General features: G+C 45.2%; 1 protein-coding gene across 3 annotated transcripts in view; it reads left to right on the forward strand.

Annotated features, from left to right (window-relative positions):
* Positions 1–27,696, forward strand: part of EPC1 (enhancer of polycomb homolog 1) — a 396,583-nt gene that overhangs the window by 252,568 nt on the left and 116,319 nt on the right. For all 3 annotated transcript variants that reach the window (XM_030199118.1, XM_030199129.1, XM_030199110.1), the window contains one exon: positions 659–812. In XM_030199118.1, coding sequence (XP_030054978.1) covers positions 659–812 — 154 coding nt within the window. The remainder of the gene's footprint in view (positions 1–658; positions 813–27,696) is intronic.

Here is a 27,696-nt window from a genome sequence, read left to right on the forward strand (position 1 = left end):
TTTTTACTGTGTAATAAATGTTCTCTTGGGGGGCAACAAGATATCAGTCCTTCACAAAATCCACTTGCCTACCCCAAGAAGTTGGTTCTTTTTATCAGTAACTATATGAGGGGAAACTCATGTGAATGTGGGATATCCCATATATGCTCTAGTCTAGAAGCTTTGAAGTTTAAAAGCTCCGTCTAATGACTTCACTCGTGTGAGAACTGGTATTCTGCTGTCCTTTGAGAACAGCTATTAAGGGTAAGCAATTTTGCTTTCTGTGTATATATATTTTAAGGAATTGGTGTCTGTCAACAGCTGTATGTCCGTGTCTCGAAAAGCTTCTGTTGCACTTTTGCACCATTCCATTGCTGAGGACAAGCATAATGGTTTAAGTACATTTAAATTTACTGTTTTCATGTCAGTGCAACTCACATTCTGTTAATTAATAGTGGGAGTGTCAGAAAAGTATTGTAGCTCAGGGCTTCCTAAACGTATCTTTGGGACCCACAGCCAATCAGATTTTCAGGATATCCACAATAAATATACATGAGATGTTTGGAGATGCAGAGTCTCCAATGTTTGCAAGTTTATCTCATGATAGGTTTGGGAAGTCTTGGGTTAGATGAAAGAAGAGAGATGTTTAAATTAAACATCATCCGTTACTCTATTCCAGGTATAATTTGGGTGACTATAGTGGAGAGATTGTCTCTGAGGTCATGGCACAGCGACAGCCAATCAAACCTGCCTATGCTATTCCAATTATTCCTACTAATTGCAGTCCATTTAAACATCAGGATACTATGGAACTGAAGGAATTTAAAGTTAAGGTAAATATAAACCAAACTATTTGGAGAATTTTGTTCTGTCATAGACCTGTTCGTGTTGAATTTTGTGACTGTCAAATGTTTACTTTTATAAAAATGTTCATAGAGTAAAAATGGTTCTTAAAATTGTGTATAATTATGGGCAAATAGCAGTACTCTACTCTGAGCTTTATCTCACATAATATAAAAGCCATATGAAATGAGGCATAAGAACCTAAACGTGTATACCCTTGAGGAGAGGATAAAGATAGGTGTAAGGTAGCAATATTCAAATACCTTAATGTATATACACACACAGACACACTCCATTGCCCCATGTAAGCCGCATTGAGCCTGCCATGAGTGGGAAAGTGCGGGGTACTAAAGTAACAAAAAAAAAAAAAAAACATAGTGAGAGAGTGTAAAATGGCCTTGTCACCTCCAATCGATGGGTTCTTCAAATTGTCTGTCCCGGTTACACCCTACATTGGCGAAGGAGACTACCAAATTGTCCCTTGAGAGCATCCTTCATCAAGTCTCTTCACAAGGAAGTACTCGCAGAGGAACTCTCCTCCCTTCTAAAGGCCTACGTGGTCGAGCCTCTTCTACGAGGTGAAGAAGGGAAGGGATTCTATTTCAGGTACTTACTTGTGCTGTTCAAAATGAGGGGATTCGTCCCATCCTAGACTTGAGGGCCCTGGATAAATTCCCGGTCAAATAAAAGTACATAAGCACCGCCATACTGGGAAAAGACCAAGGGTCCATTAAGCCCAGCATCCTGTCTCCGACAGCGGACAATCCAGGCTTCAAGAACCCGGCAACCCCCCCCCCCCCCCCCCCCCCCAAAAAAAAAATGTTCAATGGACTTTTCCCTCAGGAATCTGTCCAAACCCCCTTTAAATTCCGTAAGGCCAGCTGCTGTCACTACATTCTCTGGCAACGAGTTCCAGAGTCTAACTACACGCTGAGTAATGAAAAACTTTCTCCTATTTGTTTTAAATCTACCATATTCTAGCTTCATCTTGTGTCCCCTGGTTTTGTTGTTGTTTGAAAGTGTAAACAAACACTTCACATCTGTCGGCTCTACTCCGCTCATTATCTTGTAGACTCCTATCATATCACCCCTCTGCTGCCTTTTCTCCAAGCTGAAGAGCCCTAAGCTTCTCAGCCTTTCCTCATAGGGAAGTCGTTCCATTCCTTTTATATTTTTTTTGAGATGCGGCGACCAGAATTTAACACAATACTCGAGGTGCGGTCGCACCATGGAGCGATACAACGGCATTATAACATCCTTGTGTTTGTTTTCCATCCCTTTCCTAATAATACTCAACATTCTGTGTGCTTTCTTAGCCGCGGCAGCACACTGGGCAGATGTTTTTAACGTTTTATCAACGATGACTCCCAGATCCCTTTCTAGGTCCGTAACTCCTAACGCGGAACCTTGCATGAAAGAGCTGTAATTCGGGTTCCTCTTACCCTTCTCCCAGTGATTCAGGCGCAAGATTTGCTATGCTCTCAACTTCAAAGGAAGCCTACACGCATATCCCAATACTTCCAGGCCACAGGAGGTATCTCAGATTTTGTCAGTTCTCATTGTGGCTAAAAAGCTATACAATTCATGGAATTTAATGAGGTATTCCTGGGGATGGTTTCAGGTAAGGGGAAGAAAGGCATGCATGTAGATCCAAGAATGGAGTAGCAGCCTAGTAAAGCCAAGGTTCAAATCCTGGTTCTTCCATTGTTGCTCTTTATGACCTTGGACAAGTCAGTTTACCCTCCAATGCCTTAGATTGTATCTATCTATCTATCTATCTATCTATCTATCTATCTATCTATCTATCTATCTATCTATCTCTATCTAATCTACATTTAGACAGAGAAATAACTTCTGTATCTGCCTGTAACTAAATTTAGAGGCATATTTTTAACCATTTTTCACCATATATGAAACGCCCTAACCTCGTATTTGCTATGATGTTTGGCTTCAGTAGATTGTAAGTGTGTCCACATACTGCATATTCTAATAGAACTATAGAAAAGTCTGCAATACTACCACCTCCAGAACTTAACTCATTAGAGGCATTGTAGTCAACAACTCAGTAACCGTTCCTCAAAAAAAATGTTTGCAGGTTTTGATTGCTCCAGACAGCAATGTGACGTTGACTTTTAAGCCACAATCTATTATACAGTTAGAACCAGGAGAGGCATTTTAACTTAACCCAGAGAGACAACTATCACGCCAGTCATTATTCTTGAAGATGGACAGAGGTTAAATTTTTATGCAGATCACTAAAATTGTCAACATAGGGGTTCTACTAGTTGAGCCATGTGTCTTCTGCACTTTTCTCCCACTTACAACCACCACCAGGACCTCAGATATGGAGGGAATGATACAGAATCAGACATCAGCCTGGTCCGTGTTGAGAATGTTGGCCCTTGTGAACTGCTTAAGCCATAGCATACTTGAGGCATCTGTCCATCTGAGAACAGCTCAGTGAAAAGTCCTAGTGCACAAGCTATTAAAAGACTTCAGTAACTCAGTATACCATTAAAGCTTTACTTTCCAATTTTATCAAAGACTTGCTCTTCAAAATTAAAACTCGTTAAGTTGAGAATTCAGCCTGGGATGAGGAGTTCACATACATGATCTCTTTGGTAAACCTGCAAGAGTTAAGGGCAATATGGTTTATCAGTGCCCTCTTTTAGACAGACATTCAGAACCAGAAAGGAAGAAAAATCTTACCACTTGTGTGGAATTAAGTTATCTCAAATGGGATGACCTTAAGATACTTATGTAGAAAGCACTGATATGTTGTCAGACATAATTGCTAGCTTAATTTTTATGAATGGTCAGAATGTAATAAATAGAACTTTCTTCAGTGAAGAACACTCAAAATGGTTTATTCAAAACAACTCGGAATAGGAAGGTGCCAGCAGTATACTTCTGAAGAAGCTCAAAATGCAGATTGTTGATGAATACCACTAGCAGCAGAGATTTCAGTAAAACTCAGAAGCTACTAGGTAACTATAATTTTTATTACTCTGTGTTGATAAAACAAGATCTGTTTTTAGATTGTTTGGGATTTATCCATCAGGAAACAAATTAAGTTGTATCCTTTCCAACTCAAATAATGCAGGACTGTGCAGGATAATTATGGGCAAATAGCAGTACTCTATTTATTTTCTTAGTGTTCTTTCCAGGCCAGTCTAGAACCTATGGGCTGTGCTGGATGGATGGAAAGAAAAGTCCTGCACACTTGGCCCAGTAAAGGCTCCATGCAGCCTTAGATGCTCAGTATTTTGTCTCCAGCTGATGGTGATGGGCAGGCTGTTAGTGGTTACTCAAGCAGCTCCTAACCCATTTGGACAACCGGGTGTCAGTTGAGCATACATCACTTAAGGTTTTAAGATCTTTAAGTCTGTTACAGTGTCACAGACCGGGGAGAGTGAGTTTTGGATTGGTGTAGTCCTGACTTGAACCTAATAGAAATGCTGTGGCGGGTCCTGAAACGAGCCGTTCATGCACGAAAACCTACAAATGTGAATTAAAGCAGTTCTACAAAGAAGAGTAAGGTTCCTCTGACATGAAAGACTGATATCAAATTATAGGATGTGTTTGGTTGCAATTATTGCTCTAAAGGTAGCACCACCATTTATTAACTTTAGCAGGCAGTTACTTTTCACATGGGTGATACGGGTATTGGGTAACTTTGTTCCTTAAGGCTATAAATTTCAAAGCAGTTTACAATTAAAAATATAATAGAGGTGAAAATGAAAGAAAAAGAGAGGGTAAAGGGGCCTAGGTTAGATAATCATGAACATAATAATTTTAAAAGAGTTAAGTAATTATCAGTTAGTACCTAAATACGAAAAGGGGGTAGGGAGTAAACATTAAACAAAACACTGGTAGCCGTAGATTAAAAAAACAAAACTGTGAATAGGTGAACTGGAAAATGCTTGCCAAAATAATTGGCCTTTAGGGCCTTTTTAGTGATTTTTCTAAGTGAATATCTAGGGGTATATGATTCCAGAGCATTGGGGCCATTTCACTGAAACGGAAATTCAAGATATAACTAAAGTTGAGAAGGGACCACTAGGCAATTTTGTTGCGATGAGTATAATGTCCAAGTAGAATATGCATAGCAAACGGGAATGATGGCAATTTAGAGTTAAGAACCGGAGGAACAATCATTAAAATCTTAAATGGTATCCAGGAAGAATCCAGGACCCAATGTTCTTTTCAAAACAGGCGGGTAACATGGTCATATTTTTTTTGCATTATGAAGTAGTTTAACAGCCGTATTTTGAATCAACTGCATCCTCATAAGAATTGAGTTCTTTGAGCCATGGAGAGTGGAATTGCAATAATTTAGACGCAAAAGTACCAGAGAATGTAAAAGAAGACAACGGATTGAGTGATCGAGGATGCAGCAGATATGTAATTTTCTCAAAACCAAGGAAGCTGAAAAAATACGGAGTTTGAGCCTAGCTGTAAGGTAAACGAGGGAGAAGGAGGAGAGAAACTGGAGAGTGATGATTGAGAGGTTTCTCAATGATTGCTCTTTTCTGGGGAAGAGCCTGGTCTTTAAAGTTAGATGTAAACAGACAGATGGTGCTGCCCTAAAAACTCTGGAATGATTGCATCACTCATATGGCTGCTATTATTTCAGGGTGTGATTAATTGATTGGTTGGAGGAGATTTAATCAGTTGGTTACCCCATAAGCTTCCCAGGGAATGAGGAATGCGTTTGATATTGGGCCTCTGGTATGATTAATTTGCTTAACTCAGTGATTTGAAGCTCTGTTTCAAAATTTGTTTATGATTTTTTGGTTTAATTTGTCATTTTATTGTCCATTTTACATATGTTTTCAATGGCACTGCTATATACTTTTGTAAGTGTTTTTATTGGATGGACAATTTTTGTTGTTTGAAACTATTCAAAATGCATGCCTCAACGAAGCGCGATTAACTGCAAGCACAAAGTTTTAATCGTGCGATTAATCGTGATTAGAGCTTGCGGCTGTTGCCTGCCCCTACTTCAAAGACTCTTAATGTTGTTAATATTGCACAAGCTCTGGATTTCTGCAACTTATGTGCCACATTTTCAATATGCAGAACTTCCATTCAGGTTTTTATTAAAAACATATTTTAGGGGGGGTCATGTGATGACGCTGAGCTGAGTGGTGGCTCTCTTACTTGGCTCTGAGCCTTCTCAGTCTATTACTGTCAAAATCCCCATATCTACGCTGGAACTGGAACTTTTGGTGCAGGTGACAGCTTGAATACACAAGAAACTTGACACAGTGCCGAAACTTGACTTTAAAACGGTGTGCATAAAAAGTTATGCCCATTAAAACTCTGAGGCCTGGGCAGATAAACGCAGCATGGAATCTTATAAGATGGTGATGGAAACCCATGCACACTGCCCATGTTTACATTGCATGACAAAGCAGTCAGGGAGCTTATCATAAACCTATCCACGATGATCGATGATAAACTCTTTAAATTCCAGGCAGCACTGGATGAAATAAAGGACTGTATGGAGTGGCATAGACATCAAATCTCTCAAGTAGAACACCGAGTATCATGAAGATGGAACGGATCATATGAAAGCGCAGCTTCAAGATCTGGAAACCCAATGTAAAACTTTGTAAGTGTGCTTGGTGGATCAGGAAAATAGGGGGCATAGAAATAATATGTGAATCTTTTGGGTCCCCAGGTCTGTACGAGATGCAAAGTTTCATTGGTGGAAGCTTGGATTCCAGAGCAGGTAGACCAGGGCACTGAAGGCATATATGTTAAAGTGGAAAGGATGCACCAGGTGGGCAGCCACCGTGAGGTTGCGGCTCGACCTAGACCGGTCATCGCCTTAGAATTAAACTGTGCGGAAAAGGACAAGATAATGGCCTTATATCGCAAGGCCCATACCTTGGAGAATAAAGTGGCAAAGCTCTTATTATTCAATGACTACTTGCAAAATGTCACTACTAGTTGACGCTCACTGATTCCATATTGTTCAGAGCTGCGCAACAGAGGTATTCACTTAGCTGAATACCCCCTCAAAGTGAAAGCATATGCGACATAGGCACTAAAGTGTGTGAGTCACTGGAGAAGCTTAAATCTTTTGTGAATGGTCTCCCACATCCACCAAGCCCTTAACTCTTCTGCTCTGTGCCTCTGAAGTGGTGGTTATGCTGTGGGAGATTTTGACCATGGGGACCAGGAGTGATCAGCTGGCTTTTATTATCAGCTCTTGCAGTAGGTGCCTACTAACACAGAAGGCAAGAATGGCGAAAGTCCGCAGCTGTACAGTCATCTGCCCTTACAGCTTTGTCCAAGAGCAATGCACAGCTTGAAATGACATGGCCATCATCAGATGCTAGGGGGGACCACACACAGGTTGCTTTGAGGTGTGGCTCATCTAAGCCACATTGAGCCTGCAAAGAGGTGGGAAAATGTGGGATACAAATGCAATAAATAAATAAGAGCCACAGTGATCCTTGGTAGAACTAGCTTGTAGAGGTGTTCAATATACCTTCTCTCTAACCCGGTTGTTTTTCCCACCAAACACTAGTGTCATGCTTGGCTTTATACCTGATCACTTAGTAGTTTTATTGTTGTAAAAACCTTGCATGGTTTGAGTTTTCTACATGTCTGGGGAATATGTATCCTATGACCTATGAGGCAACAGGGAGGGGAGGGGTAGCCAGGGGGGTAGAAATGTTTTTTTATTTAATGTGTTGTGTTCTGGAGAGTTTAGTTATTGTGGGGTTTTATGGGATATGACTCAATTGAGCGTGTGTTTTGGGGAACGTATGAATGAAACAATGGAGTGGGTTATGAATGGTGTAGGAGTTGATGTGGTTTGAGGAGGGTTGGGGAAGGGAGAAGTTCCAGCTCTCCTTGGTGTCGCTTAAACCCTGAGAGGTCCAGCTGGAAGTCCTAGGCGTATATTGTGTTCTGGTTTCTTCTTCAATATTATGCTTTGAACATGGTTGATGTAAAATTCCTCACCTTACATGCAACGGGGCTGAACTTTCTTGTAAAGAGGATGAAATTCCTAGCTTATTTGAAAAGGGAAAAAACGAATGTAGAATTTATATAAGAGACCCACCTCTATGCTGGGGAACATAAGAGGTTGCACAAGGATAGAATGGGTGAAATTGCATACTCTTTTTCTACAACTCTAAGCAAAGGGGTGTAGCGATTGTAATCCACAAATTAGTGGCATTCACCACACACAAAATCATACAAGATTCTCGAGCACTGTTTATTTTAGCAGGAGACAGCTTTTGGCACTTCCAAATTATATGCTGATAGTGGCAGGAGAGGCACTAGTAACCCAAGTACAGATTGTAACCCCATGCCCAATCCGAAAGGACAATGAAAAGGTGTGAATTTTATTATGGGGGCATTAGGTTCTAACAGCAACACAAATGGTGCAGCATATACTGATGAGATTGGATGGCAGAGGCGGGGTTAGTGCTGGGCAGACTTATACGGTCTGTGCCCTGAAAAAGACAGATACAAATCAAGGTAAAAGTAGCACATATGAGTTATCTTGTTGGGCAGGCTGGATGGACCGTGCAGGTCTTTTTCTGCCGTCATCTACTATGTTACTACTAGCCGTTGTGCCCGTGAAAACGGGCTACTTTTGGAATGGGGGGGGTTCCGAGCCCCCCCTCCCCCGGAGTCGCCACCGCCGCCCCTCCACCCGACCCAAGCAGCACTGTAAACTTACATCAGCACGCAGCAGCAGGCACATCAGCAAACCTGCCGTCGGGGCGGGCTTCCTTCTCTGCCTGTGTCTCGCCCTCGTGTGACGTAACGTCGGCGAGGGCGGGACAAAGGCAGAGAAGGAAGCCCGATGGCAGCTTTGCTGATGTGCCTGCTGCTGCGTGGTGATGTAAGTTCACGGTGCTCGGGCCAAATGGAGGGGCGGCGGCGACTCCGGGGGGGGGGGGGGGGGAGCAGTTCCGACGTCTGCAGCATACCACTAGAGACTTCCCTCTCTATTCTTCCCCCATCATCACGTATTGAAGCAGGGGTGGGGCAGAGAGGGATGTCTCTACTGCGCATTTGCGAGTGAGTACGGTCACTCGCCGTTTATATGTTTGATGGTAAGTCTATACTAACCAACAAATGCACCAGTTAATATCAAGCTCTACAATTATGAAGACTTTGTTTTAAAGAGAAAGAGACCTCAGAAACCCTTAGGATAACACCTCAGGGTACAACCAGCGGTAGCTTAAGCTATTATTATGTTTCTATCATCAGACTCAAAACTCCTTTTATTTTCTTTATATTTTTACCGTGCCAAAAGGCAATACTTCTGTTTAAAAATCAGCACTTAGATTTTGTTCATATGGTGATATAAAGCACCAAAAGGCAATGCTTCTATTTAGAAAACAGCACTTAGCTTTTGTTCAATGGGGCCACCGTTTCGCCCATTTCATTGCTTCCTCAGGAACTTGTACTGTCCGTTATCACCACTGTAAAAAATTTCAAATCACCATCTTTGACTAAAAAATAAAAGCACCTTATAAATTCAAAGAACCTTTTCTATATGACTTGCAAGACTTAATCTCCAACCACCTAGTTCACATACTTCCAGCTTCTTAGGACTTTTTCAAAATGGTTCTCATACATCACATGCTGACCTTCCCATTTAAATAGGATGCTAATGTCATATCCTATATGACAACAATCATATCATCCTTGGAAAACTTTTCAAAAATGTTTTTCAGACCACAGAAATTCAATAAAATATATGCCAATCAATAGTGCTGTTTAATCCTGCCAGTTCAAGAGTCTTCATTAAGAAAATCCATTTTGCTTCCGTCCATTGTAATTTCAACTTCCATAAGTACTTAAGTCTTGCCATACTGGTACAGACGAAAGGTCATCAAGCCCAGTATCCTGTTTCCAACAGTGGCCAATCCAGATCACAAGTACCTGGCAAGATCCCAAAACAGTACAATACATTTTATGCTGCTAAATAAGCAGTGGATTTTCCCAAGTCCATATGAATAATGGCTTATGGACACTTAGGAAGATATCTAAACCTTTTTTAAACCCTGCTAAGCTAACTGCTTTTACCACATTCCCTGGCAACGAATTACAGGGGTTAATTGCACATTGAGTGAAGAAATATTTTCTCCAATTCGTTTTAAATTTACTACTTTGTAGCTTCATTGCATGCCCCCAGTCCTAGTATTTTTAGAAAGAGTAAACAAGCAATTCACATGTACCCATTCCACTCCACTCATTATTTTATAGATCTCTATCATATCTCCCCTCAGCTGTCTTTTCACCAAGCTGAAGAGCTGCTAGCTGTTTCAGCCTTTCCTTATAGGGAACTCATCCCATCCCCTTTATAATTTTCGTCACCCTTCTCTGTACCTTTTCTAATTCCACTATATCTTTTTTTGAGATGCGGTGACCAGAATTGCACACAGTATTCAAGGTGCGGTCGCACCATGGAGCGATACAAAGGTATTATAACATCCTCGGTTTTTTTTCCATTCCTTTTCTAATAATACTTAACATTCTATTTGTTTTCTTTTGCTGCTACAGCACACTGAGCAGAGGGTATCAAAGTATCGTTAACAATGACTCCTAGATCCTCTTCCTGGTCGGTGACTTCTAATGCGGAGCCTTCCATCACGTAGCTATAGTTCAGATTTCTCTTTACCACATGCATTACTTCACATTTGCTCACAGTAAACGTCATCTGCCATTTGTATGCACAGTCTCCCAGTCTTGTAGGTCATCTTGCAATTTTATCTAGATCATTTATAAGTATATTTTATTTATAATAAAAAGCAGTGGTCTCACTATCTACCCTTCACCATTGAGAATACTGACCATTTAACCCTATTATCTGTTTTCTATTCTTTAACCAGTTTTTAATCCACGATAGAACACAACCTCTTATCCCAAGCAGTTCTGAGTCAAACCATTTGTTACTCTCGCGTATAATCTTAGTCTTTGTACGCATTGGTGCAATTTCATCTAAAACCTTCACACAAAATTCCTTCCAGCTAACATCAAAATTCACAGGAGAATCTGTTGTTGAGAATTGATTAAATTTATTTATTAGGATTTGTTTGCTGCTTTTTGAAGGAATTCACTCAAGATGGGGTACAGCAAGAGTAAGTCAAACATAAGTAATATACAGCAGTAAAAATATTTAAACAATACAAAGTATGACATAGTATTCTACGTTATAATGCTAACACAATAAAACATTTTAATAGCATAGGGTGTAAGCAAAGATGGAACATATAGAAAGATAAGATAGGGTAACAGGAGTAAGAAATTAAGGGACTAGTTAAAGAGAGTTGCAAATGAGGTCAGAAAGGTGCTTGAACATTATCTTGGCTAGGATAGGAGTGGATAAACATGTCCTGCTATAATATGGGCAGCCGGTGTCATTTACTTCTTTCATTAAAGGCTTGGTTAACAAGTCAAGCTTTCACCTGCTTCCTGAAGTAGAGATAATCTTGTGTTAAGCGAAGTCTTTCAGGAAGTGAATTCCAGAGCATGGGGGCTACTCCGGAGATCAAAATTTAGTTAAATTTTTGTTCTGTACATATATTTCTTTCTTGGTTTATATTGTGTCACATGGGAATGTGAAAAAGAATACTTTACTGATGATAAAAAAAAGAATCCAATTCAACCACTCACCAATCTAATGCATTTTTTTGAGGGGGTAAGCAAACATGTGGACAATGGGGAGCCGGTTGATATTGTATATCTGGATTTTCAGAAGGCGTTTGACAAAGTGCCGCACGAAAGACTCCTGAAGAAATTGCAGAGTCATGGAATCGGAGGTAGGGTATTATTATGGATTAAGAACTGGTTGAAAGATAGGAAGCAGAGAGTAGGATTGCGTGGCCAGTATTCTCAGTGGAGGAGGGTAGTTAGTGGGGTCCCGCAGGGGTCTGTGCTGGGTCCGTTGCTTTTTAATGTATTTATAAATGACCTAGAGATGGGAATAACTAGTGAGGTAATTAAATTCGCCGATGACACAAAATTATTCAGGGTCGTCAAGTCGCAGGAGGAATGTGCACGATTACAGGAGGACCTTGCGAGACTGGGAGAATGGGCGTGCAAGTGGCAGATGAAGTTCAATGTTGACAAGTGCAAAGTGATGCATGTGGGTAAGAGGAACCCGAATTATAGCTACGTCTTGCAAGGTTCCGCGTTAGGAGTTACGGATCAAGAAAGGGATCTGGGTGTCGTCGTCGATGATACGCTGAAACCTTCTGCTCAGTGTGCTGCTGCGGCTAGGAAAGCGAATAGAATGTTGGGTGTTATTAGGAAGGGTATGGAGTCCAGGTGTGCGGATGTTATAATGCCGTTGTATCGCTCCATGGTGCGACCGCACCTGGAGTATTGTGTTCAGTACTGGTCTCCGTATCTCAAAAAAGATATAGTAGAATTGGAAAAGGTACAGCGAAGGGCGACGAAAATGATAGTGGGGATGGGACGACTTTCCTATGAAGAGAGGCTGAGAAGGCTAGGGCTTTTCAGCTTGGAGAAGAGACGGCTGAGGGGAGATATGATAGAAGTGTATAAAATAATGAGTGGAATGGATCGGGTGGATGTGAAGCGACTGTTCACGCTATCCAAAAATACTAGGACTAGAGGGCATGAGTTGAAGCTACAGTGTGGTAAATTTAAAACGAATCGGAGAAAATTTTTCTTCACCCAACGTGTAATTAGACTCTGGAATTCATTGCCGGAGAACGTGGTACGGGCGGTTAGCTTGACGGAGTTTAAAAAGGGGTTAGATAGATTCCTAAAGGACAAGTCCATAGACCGCTATTAAATGGACTTGGAAAAATTCCGCATTTTTAGGTATAACTTGTCTGGAATGTTTTTACGTTTGGGGAGCGTGCCAGGTGCCCTTGACCTGGATTGGCCACTGTCGGTGACAGGATGCTGGGCTAGATGGACCTTTGGTCTTTCCCAGTATGGCACTACTTATGTACTTATGTACTTATGTACTTTAAGAATTCATAATATTGGTGGGTCACGTGATGTCGTGCTAGGAGAGCGGGCACGAGTGAGGGAGCTCCTGGGCCTGGGTTGCAGAAACACACCCTCCACATGCAGAATTTTGTGATCTGAACCGGTTTCGTGAACGAATAGGCCTGGAGAAAGTAGCAGGGCATTGAAAAGGAACATTAGTAGAGCCGTTAGCATGTCTGGGAAGTCGCAACGCAGGGAGAGAGAGAAGGCGCCACAAAACGACTCCAAGATGGCAGCGGGTGAAGACCCTGGGAGCTCCTCTGTCAGCTCCGCATGGGTGGCTAAAGTGGTAGCAGAGGTAAAGGTGATTGCAGACTCCCTCGATAAGCGCTTGCAGGGAGTGGCAGACAAGCTGGACTTAGTGGACGGGAAATTGGAATCTTTGAAAGGTGAATTCTCCACACAGTGCCAGCGAGTCTCGGACCTCGAGGATCAGGTGCTACAGCTTTCAACTTTGACTAACACTTTACAAAGCAAGCTGAAAGTACTGGAAGACAAAGTGGACGATATGGGAAACTGCTCCCGGAGAGGGAATTTACTTTTGTTGGGTCTTCCTGAAAGCATTGCGGAAGGGGGTCTGAGACAATACCTGGAATCCTGGTTGAGTTCTACTCTGGGGCTGCGGGCTGAGTTGAGACCGCTGCGTATTGAACGGGCGCATCAGCTAGACCAGAAGAGAGAGGAGGAGTCGCACCCGCGAGTTATACTGAAGATCCTAAATTTTGCGCATAAAACATCTTGCGGGCTATAAGAGCTAAGGGTCCTCTCACCTACAACAACAAAAAGGTGCTCTGCTTTCAAGACTTCTCGACTTGGGTGGCGGGCTTAAGGAGGGTGTACGCCCTGGTGTGTGTTAAATTGCACCGCAGACATATGCAGTTTGCATTGATATACCCAACCTACCTGAAGATCTTCATGGAAGGCCGGCCACAATTTTATGTCGCCTGAAGCAGCTCAGGCCTTTGTGCAAGATCTACGTACTTCCATGGGTATGTCCTGAAGGGAGTTAATTGCATTCTACATGTTCTTTGCCTTTACCTAGATGACTCAATTTTGCTGACTTGATTCCCTCACAATGGTGTTTTTTCTTGGTCGAGCAGAGTTGTGGAATGTCGTTGACTGGACCTTTTTTACTTTACCAACATCTTTGGTATGGATGCAGCTGCTGGATTTGGGTTTAGACAAATGGTACTAAGGTGCGAACAGATCGAGAGATTGCTGAAGTGTTTCAAAAAACTATTGCCCCTTCACTTTTGCCAGCTTTGCAGTGAATATGGAGATTTTGCGGGTCTTAAACTGAATTTGGACAAGTCTCTGGCGTTGCCCACTAAGTTGGCAGTTAAGGAGGGATGGGTGGGTTCCTTTCCCTTGCAGTGGGAAACCACTTCCTTTCGATACTTGGGCATTCAGTTATCGAAATATATGGCTGCGCTGTATCAGACTAACATTTCTGTGTTATTGGACAACACACGCATGTTGCTGACTAAATGGGCCCACTTTCCTTTGAAGATCCATGGTAGGATTCAACTGTTTAATATGGTATTGTTTCACAAGTGGCTATATGTGCTCCAACTACTGCCCATTAAGTTATTGAAATGTGATTTGTGGATTTTACAGCGGTTATTACCTAACTTTTGCAGGACCCGTGAAAAAACAAAGTTGTCCTTTAAATACTTAATTGGATCTTGGAGATATGGCGGAATGGGTCTCCCGAACTTATGCCTGTATAATTACGCCTGTTTGCTTAGGCACTTGGGAGATTGGATATTGGAAGAGCAGATTTTTACACCGCGTACTTATGAGGCAGCATATTACTCTCCATGGCATGTTAATTCTGTTTTGCATAGTGCAACAAATTCGTTGCCATTGGGGGTTCGCCATAGTGTAATTCTTAAATCGCTGAGATAGGTGTGGCATTACTTGGTTTCTATTTTGGAAGGTCGCTCTGAAGTTTCTGATCAATTGCTGATAGTGGTTAACGTGCATTTCCTTGTCACTTGCAGCAGATGAATCCAGGAACTAGTGGGTTAAGTCCGCTTATCAGCAGGTGGAGATAGTTAAACTAAAGGCAGTGATGTCAAGACGGCCAGCTTTTTCCTCATTAGTATGTCTCTATCTCAGCAGGTGGTGGACGGCTTTTTCTTCAGCTCCTGGGCCCAAGGCTCCTGAGGGTGCTCCTGGGCCAGTGGCCAGTTTGATCCAGGGGTGGCAGACTGGTGGTGTCCCCTTTGGCAGCATACGCAGTTGCTGGGTCCCTGCTGCATCTCAAATTCCCTCTGAACAGGCTTTTGCTGTTCCTTTCCTTCCCTGTTTGTTTCTGCCTCCTCACTAAAAAAGAAAAAGAACATAGAATTTGTTTAAAAGAGAAACAGAAGCACAGGGAAGTGTGTTTTTGCTGAGAGCAGGTTTGTGTTACTGTTGTCCGAGTCCTGTTTTCTGTTGCCTGCTTGTCTGAGCTGGCCTTGAAGTGGAGTCGGAGAGTTTTTTTTCTTCAGCTCAGCTGTCAGCTCCCGCGCTTTCCCGGTCCGGGGTAAGTCCTGCTGGGTTCCTGTTCGGGGGCGGGTGATGGCAGCGGAGGCGGTAAAACTGCGTTCGGTGGCGGGACTTTGCAGCATGGGGTGCGCTGATTTGGCGGGACTCGACGGAGCAGCCCCCTCCCCCTGAGAGTGTGCTTTCTCACCCAGAGCCTGGTGATTCTTTTGCAATTGGTCGCAGAGCCGGCTCCCGTAGCAGTTTTGGGCAAAGCTTCTTCTCCGCTGGTAGGGGAGTCGGGGGGGTGGGGGGCGTCAGGCACTGTGGGCAGTGGTGCTGGTGCCATGGCTGCGACCTCTGTTGCAGGGGAGAGGTTCTCGCCAGAGTTTATTTTGCTACTCCATCAGGTGTTTTTGTTGAAAAGGGCCTTGCCCCCCCCCCCCCCTCACGCGGCTGCAACAGCTTCTGCCTTTGATTCTCTCAGGGGGTCTGGGGCTAACCAAGTGATTTGGGTTTTTTCCCCAGAGGATTTCTCCTCCCTTAAAATGCTTAGGCTTTCTTTGGGGTCTGAGGAGGGGTCCTGCATACGGTCACCTGCAGCTTCCTCTATAGTGGCTCTCTCAGAGCAGACAGGGGTGGAGGACGGTGTCCTCACTGACCAACCGGACGACTTCCGCCGTGAGGATTTTCCATAAGGAGGAGTTGTCCTCCTTAATCTCTCAGGGGCTGGAAGCCCTGAATATAGAGGACCCTGAGGTTGCGGCTTCTCAAGTGGTCAACCCCAAGATGGCTAGTACCAGACGACATTCTAAGGCCTTTCCAGTACATGAAGCTATTGAGGAGTTGATTTCGGCCCAGTGGGCGGATCCGGATGGGGGGCTGAAAGTAGCCAGGGCTATGGCCAGGCCGTATCCGGTTTCAGTGGACCATTTAGAGCAGTTTGCTCTACCTAGGGTGGATGCCCTGTTGACGGCGGTCACTAAGAAGACTACTCTTCCAGTGGAAGGTGGTGTGATACTTAAGGATATGCAAGACAGACGGCTAGAGGCCTCTTTAAAACGTGCCTTTGAGGTGGCTACTTTGACACTTCAAGCTTCTGTTTGTAGTTCTTATGTGGCTAGAGCTTGTCTCATTTGGCTACATTCTGTCATAGATTCGATTTCAGAGTCTGATATGCCGGAAACTCCTCAGTTGTCGCTGATGGATATTGGGCTGGCGTACTTGGCGAATGCCTTGTATGATTTGGTCCGTGCTTCGGCCAGACTCGTGGCCTTGACTGTTTCCTCTCGGCGTCTTCTGTGGCTCCGTCATTGGGCCACAGATATGGCCTCTAAGCAACGGCTCATTAAATTGCCTTTCCGAGGGAAATTGCTTTTTGGGGAAGACCTAGAAAGGAGCCTCAAGGTCACGTTTCAGAGACGCGCCGGTATCGCCCGGGGCGGTCCAACACAGCCTTTCAGCGTCCTTGTTTTGGGCTGCGTTCTTCCTTTCGCAATGGGATGCGTCCGGCTGGACCCCCCTCTCGTCAGGGGGTTCCTTCTCGGGCCTCCCATTGATGGGGCGTAGGTCCACTCGGGAGGAGAGCAGATCAGTGGTCGGCTTTCTCTGTTTCTTCCAGAGTGGGCCAGAATTACTTCGGATCAGTGGATCCTCGATGTGGTGCGAGAAGGTTACAAGATAGAATTCTTCTCTCCCGTCACAGACTTTTTTCTGGAGTCCCACTGTGTATTGCAGGCCAAGAGGACAGCAGTTCTGCAGTGTTTGCGAGACCTGCTAAGGATAGGGGCTATCGTGCCTGTTCCTCCTCTCGAACGGCGCACAGGTCGGTACTCCATCTTCTTTGTGGTTCCAAAGAAGGGAGGGGTTTTTCAGCCTATTTGCGATCTTAGAAAAGTAAACCAGTTTTTGCGGGTTCGTCACTTCCGCATGGAGACATTAAGGGCAGTTATTGCTGCTGTCCAACCAGACGAGTTTTTGACGGCTCTCAATTTGAGGGAAGCTTACCTACACATTCCCATTTGGCAGCCCCATCTGAGATTTCTCAGATTTGCCGGTGCTAGGTCAGCACTTCCAGTTTAGGGCCCTTCCTTTCGGAATGGCCTCTTCCCCACGCACTTTTTCCAAGATCATGGTGGTGGTGGCGGCATTCCAGCGGAAAGAGGGGATTCGAGTGCATCCATATCTCGACGAGTGGCTGATTCGGGTGACAACAGCAGAGGAGAGTCGAGTGGTCACCAACCGAGTGATTGCGATGTTGCAGCCCTTCAGTTGGGTGGTCAGTATGGACAAGTCATCTGGTTCCTACTCAGTCTGGAATATCTTGGAGTGCAATTTGATATGAAGCGGGGGAAGGTGTTTCTCCCCAGGGAGCGAAGGATCAAATTGCTTTCTTAGGTACGGACCTTATTGAGTCGTTGCACTCCCCGAGTGTGGGGCTATGTTCAGCTCCTCGGTTCCATGCCGGCGACTTTGGAGGTCATTCCATGGGCAAGGGCTCACATGCGGCCTCTTCAGAATTTCCTTTTGAGCAGATGGTCGCCGACGTTGCTGGATTATCAACGACGCCTTCCTTGGTTGAGCCGGGCCAGGGACAGTCTCGCGTGGTGGCTCCGGTCAGCCAATTTGCAGAGGGGTGTTTCTCTGGCGTCTCCCAAATGGGTGGTAGTCGTGACGGATGCCAGCCTTGCAGGCTGGGGAGCCCATTGTCGTCTTCGAGTAGCCCAGGGATCGTGGACCCCTCTCGAAGCGACTTGGCTGATTAATCGTCTGGAGTTGCAAGCAGTTGTGAATGCGCTGCGGAGTTTTCAGGACCTTCTGCAGGAGCAGGCGGTTCGTGTATTCTCGGACAACACCAAGGCGGTGGCCTACATCAGTCGGCAGGGAGGCACTCGCAGTCTTCTCTTGGCAGTGGAAGCATCTCGTCTTCTAGTGTGGGCGGAAGCGCATGTTAACAGTCTGTCGGCAGCGCACATTGCGGGTCAAGACAATGTTCAAGCGGATTTTCTCAGCAGGACTTTTTGGACGCAGTGGAATGGACGCTGTCAGACTCAGCTTTTCGGCTGATGTGTCAACATTGGGGAAGACCAATATTGGATCTCATGGCCATGGCTTGCAGTGCCAAAGTTCCCCAGTTCTTCAGCTGCAAACGGCAGCCAGGATCCGCAGGATAGGACACTCTTCTCCAGCCATGGCCGGAACAGCTATTGTATGTTTTTCCTCCGTGGCCTCTGATAAGTACATAAGTACATAAGTAGTGCCATACTGGAAAAGACCAAAGGTCCATCTAGCCCAGCATCCTGTCACCGACAGTGGCCAATCCAGGTCAAGGGCACCTGGCACGCTCCCCAAACGTAAAAACATTCCAGACAAGTTATACCTAAAAATGCGGAATTTTTCCAAGTCCATTTAATAGCGGTCTATGGACTTGTCCTTTAGGAATCTATCTAACCCCTTTTTAAACTCCGTCAAGCTAACCGCCCGTACCACGTTCTCCGGCAACGAATTCCAGAGTCTAATTACACGTTGGGTGAAGAAAAATTTTCTCCGATTCGTTTTAAATTTACCACATTGTAGCTTCAACTCATGCCCTCTAGTCCTATTATTTTTGGATAGCGTGAACAGTCGCTTCACATCCACCCGATCCATTCCACTCATTATTTTATACACTTCTATCATATCTCCCCTCAGCCGTCTCTTCTCCAAGCTGAAAAGCCCTAGCCTTCTCAGCCTCTCTTCGTAGGAAAGTCGTCCCATCCCCACTATCATTTTCGTCGCCCTTCGCTGTACCTTTTCCAATTCTACTATATCTTTTTTGAGATACGGAGACCAGTACTGAACACAATACTCCAGGTGCGGTCGCACCATGGAGCGATACAACGGCATTATAACATCCGCACACCTGGACTCCATACCCTTCCTAATAACACCCAACATTCTATTCGCTTTCCTAGCCGCAGCAGCACACTGAGCAGAAGGTTTCAGCGTATCATCGACGACGACACCCAGATCCCTTTCTTGATCCGTAACTCCTAACGCGGAACCTTGCAAGACGTAGCTATAATTCGGGTTCCTCTTACCCACATGCATCACTTTGCACTTGTCAACATTGAACTTCATCTGCCACTTGCACGCCCATTCTCCCAGTCTCGCAAGGTCCTCCTGTAATCGTTCACATTCCTCCTGCGACTTGACGACCCTGAATAATTTTGTGTCATCGGCGAATTTAATTACCTCACTAGTTATTCCCATCTCTAGGTCATTTATAAATACATTAAAAGCAACGGACCCAGCACAGACCCCTGCGGGACCCCACTAACTACCCTCCTCCACTGAGAATACTGGCCACGCAATCCTACTCTCTGCTTCCTATCTTTCAACCAGTTCTTAATCCATAATAATACCCTACCTCCGATTCCATGACTCTGCAATTTCTTCAGGAGTCTTTCGTGCGGCACTTTGTCAAACGCCTTCTGAAAATCCAGATATACAATATCAACCGGCTCCCCATTGTCCACATGTTTGCTTACCCCCTCAAAAAAATGCATTAGATTGGTGAGGCAAGACTTCCCTTCACTAAATCCGTGCTGACTTTGTCTCATCAGTCCATGTTTTTGTATATGCTCTGCAATTTTATTCTTAATAATAGCCTCCACCATCTTGCCCGGCACCGACGTCAGACTCACCGGTCTATAATTTCCCGGATCTCCTCTGGAACCCTTCTTAAAAATCGGAGTAACATTGGCTACCCTCCAGTCTTCCGGTACTACACTCGATTTTAGGGACAGATTGCATATTTCTAACAGTAGCTCCGCAAGTTCATTTTTTAGTTCTATTAATACTCTGGGATGAATACCATCAGGTCCCGGTGATTTACTACTCTTCAGCTTGCTGAACTGACCCATTACATCCTCCAAGGTTACAGAGAATTTGTTTAGTTTCTCCGACTCCCCCGCTTCAAATATTCTTTCCGGCACCGGTGTGTCCCCCAAATCCTCCTCGGTGAAGACCGAAGCAAAGAATTCATTTAATTTCTCCGCTACGGCTTTGTCCTCCTTGATCGCCCCTTTAACACCATTTTCGTCCAGCGGCCCAACCGACTCTTTGGCCGGTTTCCTGCTTTTAATGTATCTAAAAAAATTTTTACTATGTATTTTTGCTTCCAACGCTAATTTCTTCTCAAAGTCCTTTTTTGCCCTCCTTATCTCCGCTTTGCATTTGGCTTGGCATTCCTTATGATCTATCCTGTTACTTTCAGTTGGTTCTCTTCTCCACTTTCTGAAGGATTGTTTTTTGGCTCTAATGATTTCCTTTATCTTACTGTTTAGCCACGCCGGCTGACGTTTAGTCTTTTTTCCCTTTTTTCTAATACGTGGAATATATTTGTCCTGAACCTCCAGGATGGTGTTTTTAAACAGCATCCACGCCTGATGCAAGTTTTTTACTCTGCAAGCTGCTCCTTTCAGTCTTGCTGCATAGGGTGGCATCACAGGGGCTGGTCGTTCTAGTGGCCCCAGACTGGCCCCGACGGCTGTGGTATGCGGATCTTGTTCACGCACTCTCAGAGCCACCATTGCGACTTCCGGTGACTCCTGATCTGCTTCATCAAGGGCCAGTTTAAATGGAAAATCCCTCCCGCTTTGGTCTTACGCCCTGAAGGCGCATTCTACTCAGCCACAGGCGGCTTCTTGGGCGGAGGTGTCTGCCTTATCTCTGGAAGAGATTTGTCGGGTGGCTACTTGGGCGTCCTGTCATACTTTTGCGAAGCATTACATGCTAGACATGTCTTCTCGGGAGGATGCGAGTTTTGGGGCGGGAGTGTTGGCGCGGGTAGCGTCGGCTTCCCACCCTACTTAAGGAAGGTTTGGTACATCCCACTAGTTCCTGGATTCATCTGCTGCAAGTGACGAGGAAGGTAAAATTATTTCTTGCCTGATAATTTTCTTTCCTTTAACGTAGCAGATGAATCCAGGATCCCTCCCTAGTTCAGCCAACGTTTTTTTTATTTTCCGCGCAGTGTGGCTATTTTTTCCTTCTTGATTATCTTTTGCAGAGTTCAGACAGATATGGGAACAAGGAAAGGATTCCGATGTCTGGATCAAGTTGCAGTTATTTCGAAGTTCTTATTTGGTTCTCTGTTTGAGGATGGTTTCTGGTTGTTATTGGTTTCATATTTTTGGCCTTGGCAAATGCTTACGAATGACATACTAACTGAGGAAGGAGCTGGCCGTCTTGACATCACTGCCTTTAGTTTGTTTATCTCTGTATCCACCTGCTGGTAGGCGGATTTAACCCACTAGTTCCTGGATTCATCGGCTGCATTAAAGTAAAGAAAATTATCAGGTAAGACATAATTTTACCTTTTCACCAGGTCTAGATAATGGGAGTTTTAAGCATTGGGAAAGGAGAGGTTATTTTCTGCTAGAATATGTGTTGGATGGTCAAGGCAAAATGCTTCCCTGGCACACTTTACATGGGGGGGGGGGGGGGGTAGTGGAGGACAGGGACTTCCTGGCTTATGGCCAGTTGCAGCACTATGTTCGCTCCTTGAATGGGTCCCCCCTGTCTACTTCTCTGAGTGGTCGTCTTCAGGCGTTTTTTGATAAGTTGAGAGAGGGGGGAATGTCCGTATCGACCTTATGTAGGGCGGTGCAGGCGCTCTTACCGGCTCTGAAGTATGAGGACCTTATTGCTAAATGGAGTCGTGACTTGGGAAGGTCAAGGGCTTTGGGGGAACCTACTCACTCTTGTGAAACGTATACCAGAGATTTCAATAATTGCGGAGCTTAGAGAGTGCCAATACTGTACCTTGCAAAGGGCATATATTTCGCAGGAACAGCTGTATAAGATGGGGGCGGTAGATTCCCCAACTTGCCAGAAGTGCAAACACAGACAAAACACATTCTACCATGCCTTTTGGAGTTGCCCGATGGTACAGAGATTCTGGCTTGTGGTGGCTAGGTATTTGACAGGGTTTTTGGGCCACAGTGTACCCTGTTCTCCGACTGGCTTCTTGCTAGACAAATATGAAGTTTTCCATATTCAAAATCGCTTGCACACCCTGTTTGTTTGCAAAGCAGGAGCTATAGGTAAGTGAATTGTACTGGGGGTCTAGGTGGGGGGTGAGATTCCTTCATTTTGGGCCAGGAGAAACTGTATGCACGCATTGATGCTTTTGGAACGTCAGTATGCTAGGTGTTCTCCTAAGCGCCTGAAGGGGTTTCGTGCCGTGTGGGATGTGTACCTTTGGTCCTTGCCACATAAAGTTAGGAGCTTGATTCTTAATTCTAATTGATGTTCTGGGCCTTGGTGGTGGTGCGGGGAGACTCCTTTCAATTTCAGTTAAGGACTCAGAGTGTAGGTGCAGTATATGAGGAGGGGTGTGCGCTTCTCCCTTCCCCTCCCCCCTCTTTCTGCCTAGCTTTTATGACATGATTTCAGTGTGGTTGGTTTGAAGGGGAGGGAGGGGTGGGGGGGGAGGGTGGGAGGGAAATCCTGTAAATTAGTTTAATAACTAATGTTGTAACCTGTCTGATACACTTTATGTAAGTTTCCAGCTGTTGTATACTGTTTGGTTATTTTGTCCGCTGTGTCATCAATAAAAATTGTTGAAATCAAGAATCCATAATAGTCTTCAAATGAATATAAATATCCCCTAGCAATATATTAAACTGGGAGTGAATCGAGTCCCTAAGAACAAACTCATAAAAAATTATCCTTAGCCCCACGTGAAAAGGGGGAAAAAATGGTGATAGGTGTGTACTACTGTCTGCCTGGCCAGGACGAGCAGACGGACGCAGCAATGTCAAAGGAAATTAGAGAAGCAAATAAAATGGGCAATGTAATAATAATGGGTGATTTCAATTATCCGGATAGAGACTGGGTTAATGTAACATCGGTACACGCCAGGGAGATAACATTTCTTGATGAAATCAAGGACAGTTTCATGGAACAGGTGGTTCATGAGCCGACAAGAAAAGGAAAAATACTAGACTTAGTCCTTAGTGGAGCTCATGATCTAGTGCAGGGGGTAACGGTGCGAGGGCCACTTGATAACGGTGATCATAATATGGTCAGTTTTGATATTGGCATTGAAGTAAGTGAACTTAGGAAAGCAAATACACTTGCGTTTAACTTTAGAAAAGGTGATTACGATAAAATGAGAAAAACAGTGAAAAAAAGACTGAAAGGAGCAGCTCACAGGGTAAAAAGCTTGCATCAGGCTTGGATGCTGTTCAAAAACACCATCTTAGAGGTACAGGAGAAATATATTCCACGGATTAGAAAAAGAGGAAAAAAGACCAAACGTCAGCCAGCGTGGCTAAACAGTAAGGTAAAGGAAGCTATTGGAGCCAAAACAAAATCCTTCAGAAAGTGGAGAAGAGAACTGTATTGGTACATGTGGGTACCAATGATGTAGGAAAATGTGGGAGTGAGGGTGGCATTTTCTGAAATACTACCCGTTCCACGCCCAGGGCCCAAGAGACAGGCAGAGCTCCAGAGTCTCAATGCGTGGATGAGATGATGGTGCAAGGAGGAAGGCTTTAGATTTGTTAGGAACTGGGCAACATTCTGGGGAAGGGGGAGCCTATTCCGAAACGATGGGCTCCATCTTAACCTAGTTGGGACCAGGCTACTGGCGTCGGCATTCAAAAAAGAGATAGAGGAGCTTTTAAACTAGATATGGGGGAAAGGCCGACAGTCTCACAACAGCGCATGGTTCAGGGTAAGGTATCTTGCAAGGATACCTCACAAACAGGGAAGATATGGTTTCTGGATAGTGAGGTTGCACAACAGACCATGGTATACCAGGTGCCCTTAAATACAACTAAAGATCAGACAAAAGATGGCAAATCAATAGTGTCAAGTACTAAGCATCATGCAAATAGGATCAACAAACATACTCTGAAATGTCTATATGCAAATGCTAGGAGTCTAAGAAATAAGATGGAAGAGTTGGAATATATTGCACTAAATGAAAAATTGGATATAATAGGCATTACTGAGACCTGGTGGAAGGAGGATAACCAGTGGGACAAACTCGTACCGGGATACAAAGTATATCGTAGTGATAGGGTGGACCGGACTGGTGGAGGGGTAGCATTGTATATTATTGAGAGCCTTGACTCAGATAGATTACAAATTCAGCAGGACACAAATCACACCTTTGAATCTTTGTGGGTTGAAGTTCCATGTATAAAAGGGAAAAGGACGGTGATAGGAGTGTACTACCATCCGCCTCGCCAGGATGAGCAGGTAGACGCAGAAATGATAAAAGAAATCAGAGACGCAAACAAACTGCAATGTGATAATAATGGGTGACTTCAATTATCCAGATATAGACTGGGTAAATGTAACATCGGGACACGCTACAGAGGTACAATTCCTTGATGAAATCAAGGACAGCTTTATGGAGCAGCTGGTGCAGGAGCCGACGAGAAAAGGAAAAATTCTAGACTTGGTCCTTAGTGGAGCACGTGATCTGGTGAGGGACGTTATGGTACTGGGGCGCTTGATAAGTGATCATAATATGATCGGTTTTGATATCAACCTTGAAGTAACTATACACAGGAAGTCAAATACGTTAGCGTTTAACTTTAAAAAAGGAGACTATGATAAAATGAGAAGAATGGTTAAAAAAAAAAAAAACTTAGGGGGGGGGGCAACTGAGAGAGTAAAAACTGTACAACAGGCGTGGACGCTGTTCAAAAATACCATCCTGGAGGCCCAGGCCAAACATATTCCGCGAATTAGAAAAGAAAGACGGAAGTCCAAAAGGCAGCCGGCGTGGTTGAAAAGTGAGGTGAAGGAAGCTGTTAGGGCTAAAAGAAACACCTTCAGAAAATGGAAGAAGGAACCGTCTGAAAATAGCAAGAAGCAGCATAAGGAGTGCCAAAGCAAATGCAAGACGCAGATAAAGAAGGCCATGAGGGATTACGAAAAAAAGATAGCATTAGAGGCAAAAAAGCATAGTAAAAATTTATTTCGGTATATTAAAACCAGAAAGCCGGCAAAAGAATTGGTTGGGCCGCTGGATGATCAAGGGGTAAAAGGGGCGATGAAGGAAGACAGACGTAGCGGAGAGATTGAATGAATTCTTTGCTTCGGTCTTCACCAAGGAAGATTTGGATGGGATACCGGTGTCGGAAATGGTATTTCAAGCAGACGAGTCGGAGAAACTTGCTGACTTCACGGTAAACCTGGAGGACGTAATGGGGCAGTTCAGCAAAATGAAGAATAGCAAATCTCCTGGACCGGATGGTATTCATCCTAGAGTACTGATAGAACTGAAAAATTAGCTTGCAAAGTTACTGTTAGTGATTGTAGGATGGCCAATGTAACGCTGATTTTTAAAAAGGGTTCCAGGGGAGATCTGGGAAATTATAGACCAGTGAATCTGACATCGGTACTGGGCAAAATGGTAGAGGCTATTATTAAGAATAAAATTACAGAGCACATACAAAAACATGGGCTGATGAGACCAAGTCAACACGGATTTAGTGAAGGGAAGTCTTGTCTCACCAATCTATTGCATTTTTTTGAGGGGGTGAGCAAACGTGGACAGTGGGGAGCCGGTGGATATTGTGTATCTGTATTTTCAAAAGGCGTTTGACACAGTGCCTCATGAAAGACTCCAGAGGAAACTGGAGAGTCATGGAATCGGAGGTGTAGGCTATTACTATGGATTATGAACTGATTGAAAGATAGGAAGCAGAGAGTAGGATTGAATGGTCAGTTTTCTCAATGGAGAAGGGTAGTTAGTGGTGTCCCGCAGGGGTCTGTACTGGGACTACTGCTTTTTTAACATATTTACAAATGACCTAGAGATGGGAGTAACTAGTGAATTAAAGAAGACGCACAGTGAGGAGCTCCACTGAAAGCCACCGAAAATCGGTGGTTCCGGCGCTCCCCACAACCTCGCCATCGCCGCTCGAGCCTCCAAAGGACCCTGGACACGGGCTCGAGGACTCGTACACTGCCGGCGCACACCCTGGTGGGAGTGGCCCGAGAGGGGGGCGGGGAGGGAGAAGCCCAGTGGTTGCCAAGGAGACCGGGTCCTCCGGGGCGCTCTGGACGGTCGGGCCACTGCCGGGTGGGTCAGGAAGAGGAGGAACAGAGTGCCCACCCGCTACCCCTCAGAGCGGGCCCCCTAGCCGAGTGCGGGTCGCTGGGCTGATTCCACCTGAGAGAGACACCGAACTCCCAACTCACCCAGGCGCCTGCAGTGAACATCTGGCCCTTGTCCTGGCCGATTAGACAGGGAGAGGGGAGTCGCTGGCCTGCGGAGCGGAGGTACCGGGGCGGTGGATTCAGCGGATTGCGCAGCCTCCCAGGCCCACCCGCGACCTACCCGTGTGGCGTGGCCCGAGGTGCAGGTCCGTAAACGAACCCGAGTCTGCTGAAGTCGCGGGATTTGCTGCCTGCGTTTGGATTTGCCTCGTATCCAGACGAGTGACTCCACCGCTGGCCCATGTCTGCCTGAGCTCGTCCGGGAGATTCCACTGCCGGCCCACCTCTGCCCGTGCTTGATGAGGGATTCCACTGTCGGCCCTGTACCGACGTGGCCAGGCTTGTTCCGGTGCGCCTGGTCCAGCTTGTTCCGGCTTTCCAGTCCTGCTGCTCGGCTCTCCTCTGTTCTGGCCTGTTCCGGTCCAGCTGCTCTAAATTGTTCCTCCGCTCCAGCTTGTTCCAGTCCGTCTGTCCCAGCTTGTTCCGGCCCGTCTGCTCCAGCTTCTTCCGGTCCATCTGTTCCGGCTTCTTATGGTCCGTCTATTCCGTCCTGTCCCAGTCCGTCTGCTCCAGCTTGTCCCAGTCCTGCTGCTCCGCCCTCATCTGCTCCAGATTGTTCCAGCTTGTTCCAGTCGTGCTGCTTAGCTCTCGTCTGCTCCAGCTTGTATCAGTTCATCTACTCCAGCTTGCTCAAGTCTATATGCTAAATGCTTGTTCTGGGCCATCTGCTACAGTTTGCTCCAGCTGTTCCCTCCTGCTGCTCTGCTTTCATCTGTCCCAGCTTGTTCCTGCTGCTCCGTCTGTTCTGTTCCAGCTTGTTCCAGTCCGCCTGTTCTGGCTTGGTCCAATCCGTCTGTTCTGTTCCAGCTTGGTCCAATCCGCCTGTTCTGGCTTGGTCCAATCCGTCTGTTCTGTTCCAGCTTGTTCCAGTCACATCGCTTCAGCCCCAGCCTACCTGCCTGCCTGCTAGTCCATCATCCAACCTGCCTGCTAGCCCATCAACCAATCCGTCTGTTCTGTTCCAGCTTGTTCCAGTCACATCGCTGCAGCCCCAGCCTACCTGCCTCCCAGCCTATCAACCTGCCTGCCTGTCAGCACATCAACTACCTGCCAGACTGCCCTCAAGCCTGCACAACTACCTGCCTGCCTTCAAGCCTGCACAATTACCTG

The sequence above is a fragment of the Microcaecilia unicolor genome, chromosome 1 (assembly GCF_901765095.1).
Source record: "Microcaecilia unicolor chromosome 1, aMicUni1.1, whole genome shotgun sequence".
NCBI classification, from domain to species: domain Eukaryota; kingdom Metazoa; phylum Chordata; class Amphibia; order Gymnophiona; family Siphonopidae; genus Microcaecilia; species Microcaecilia unicolor.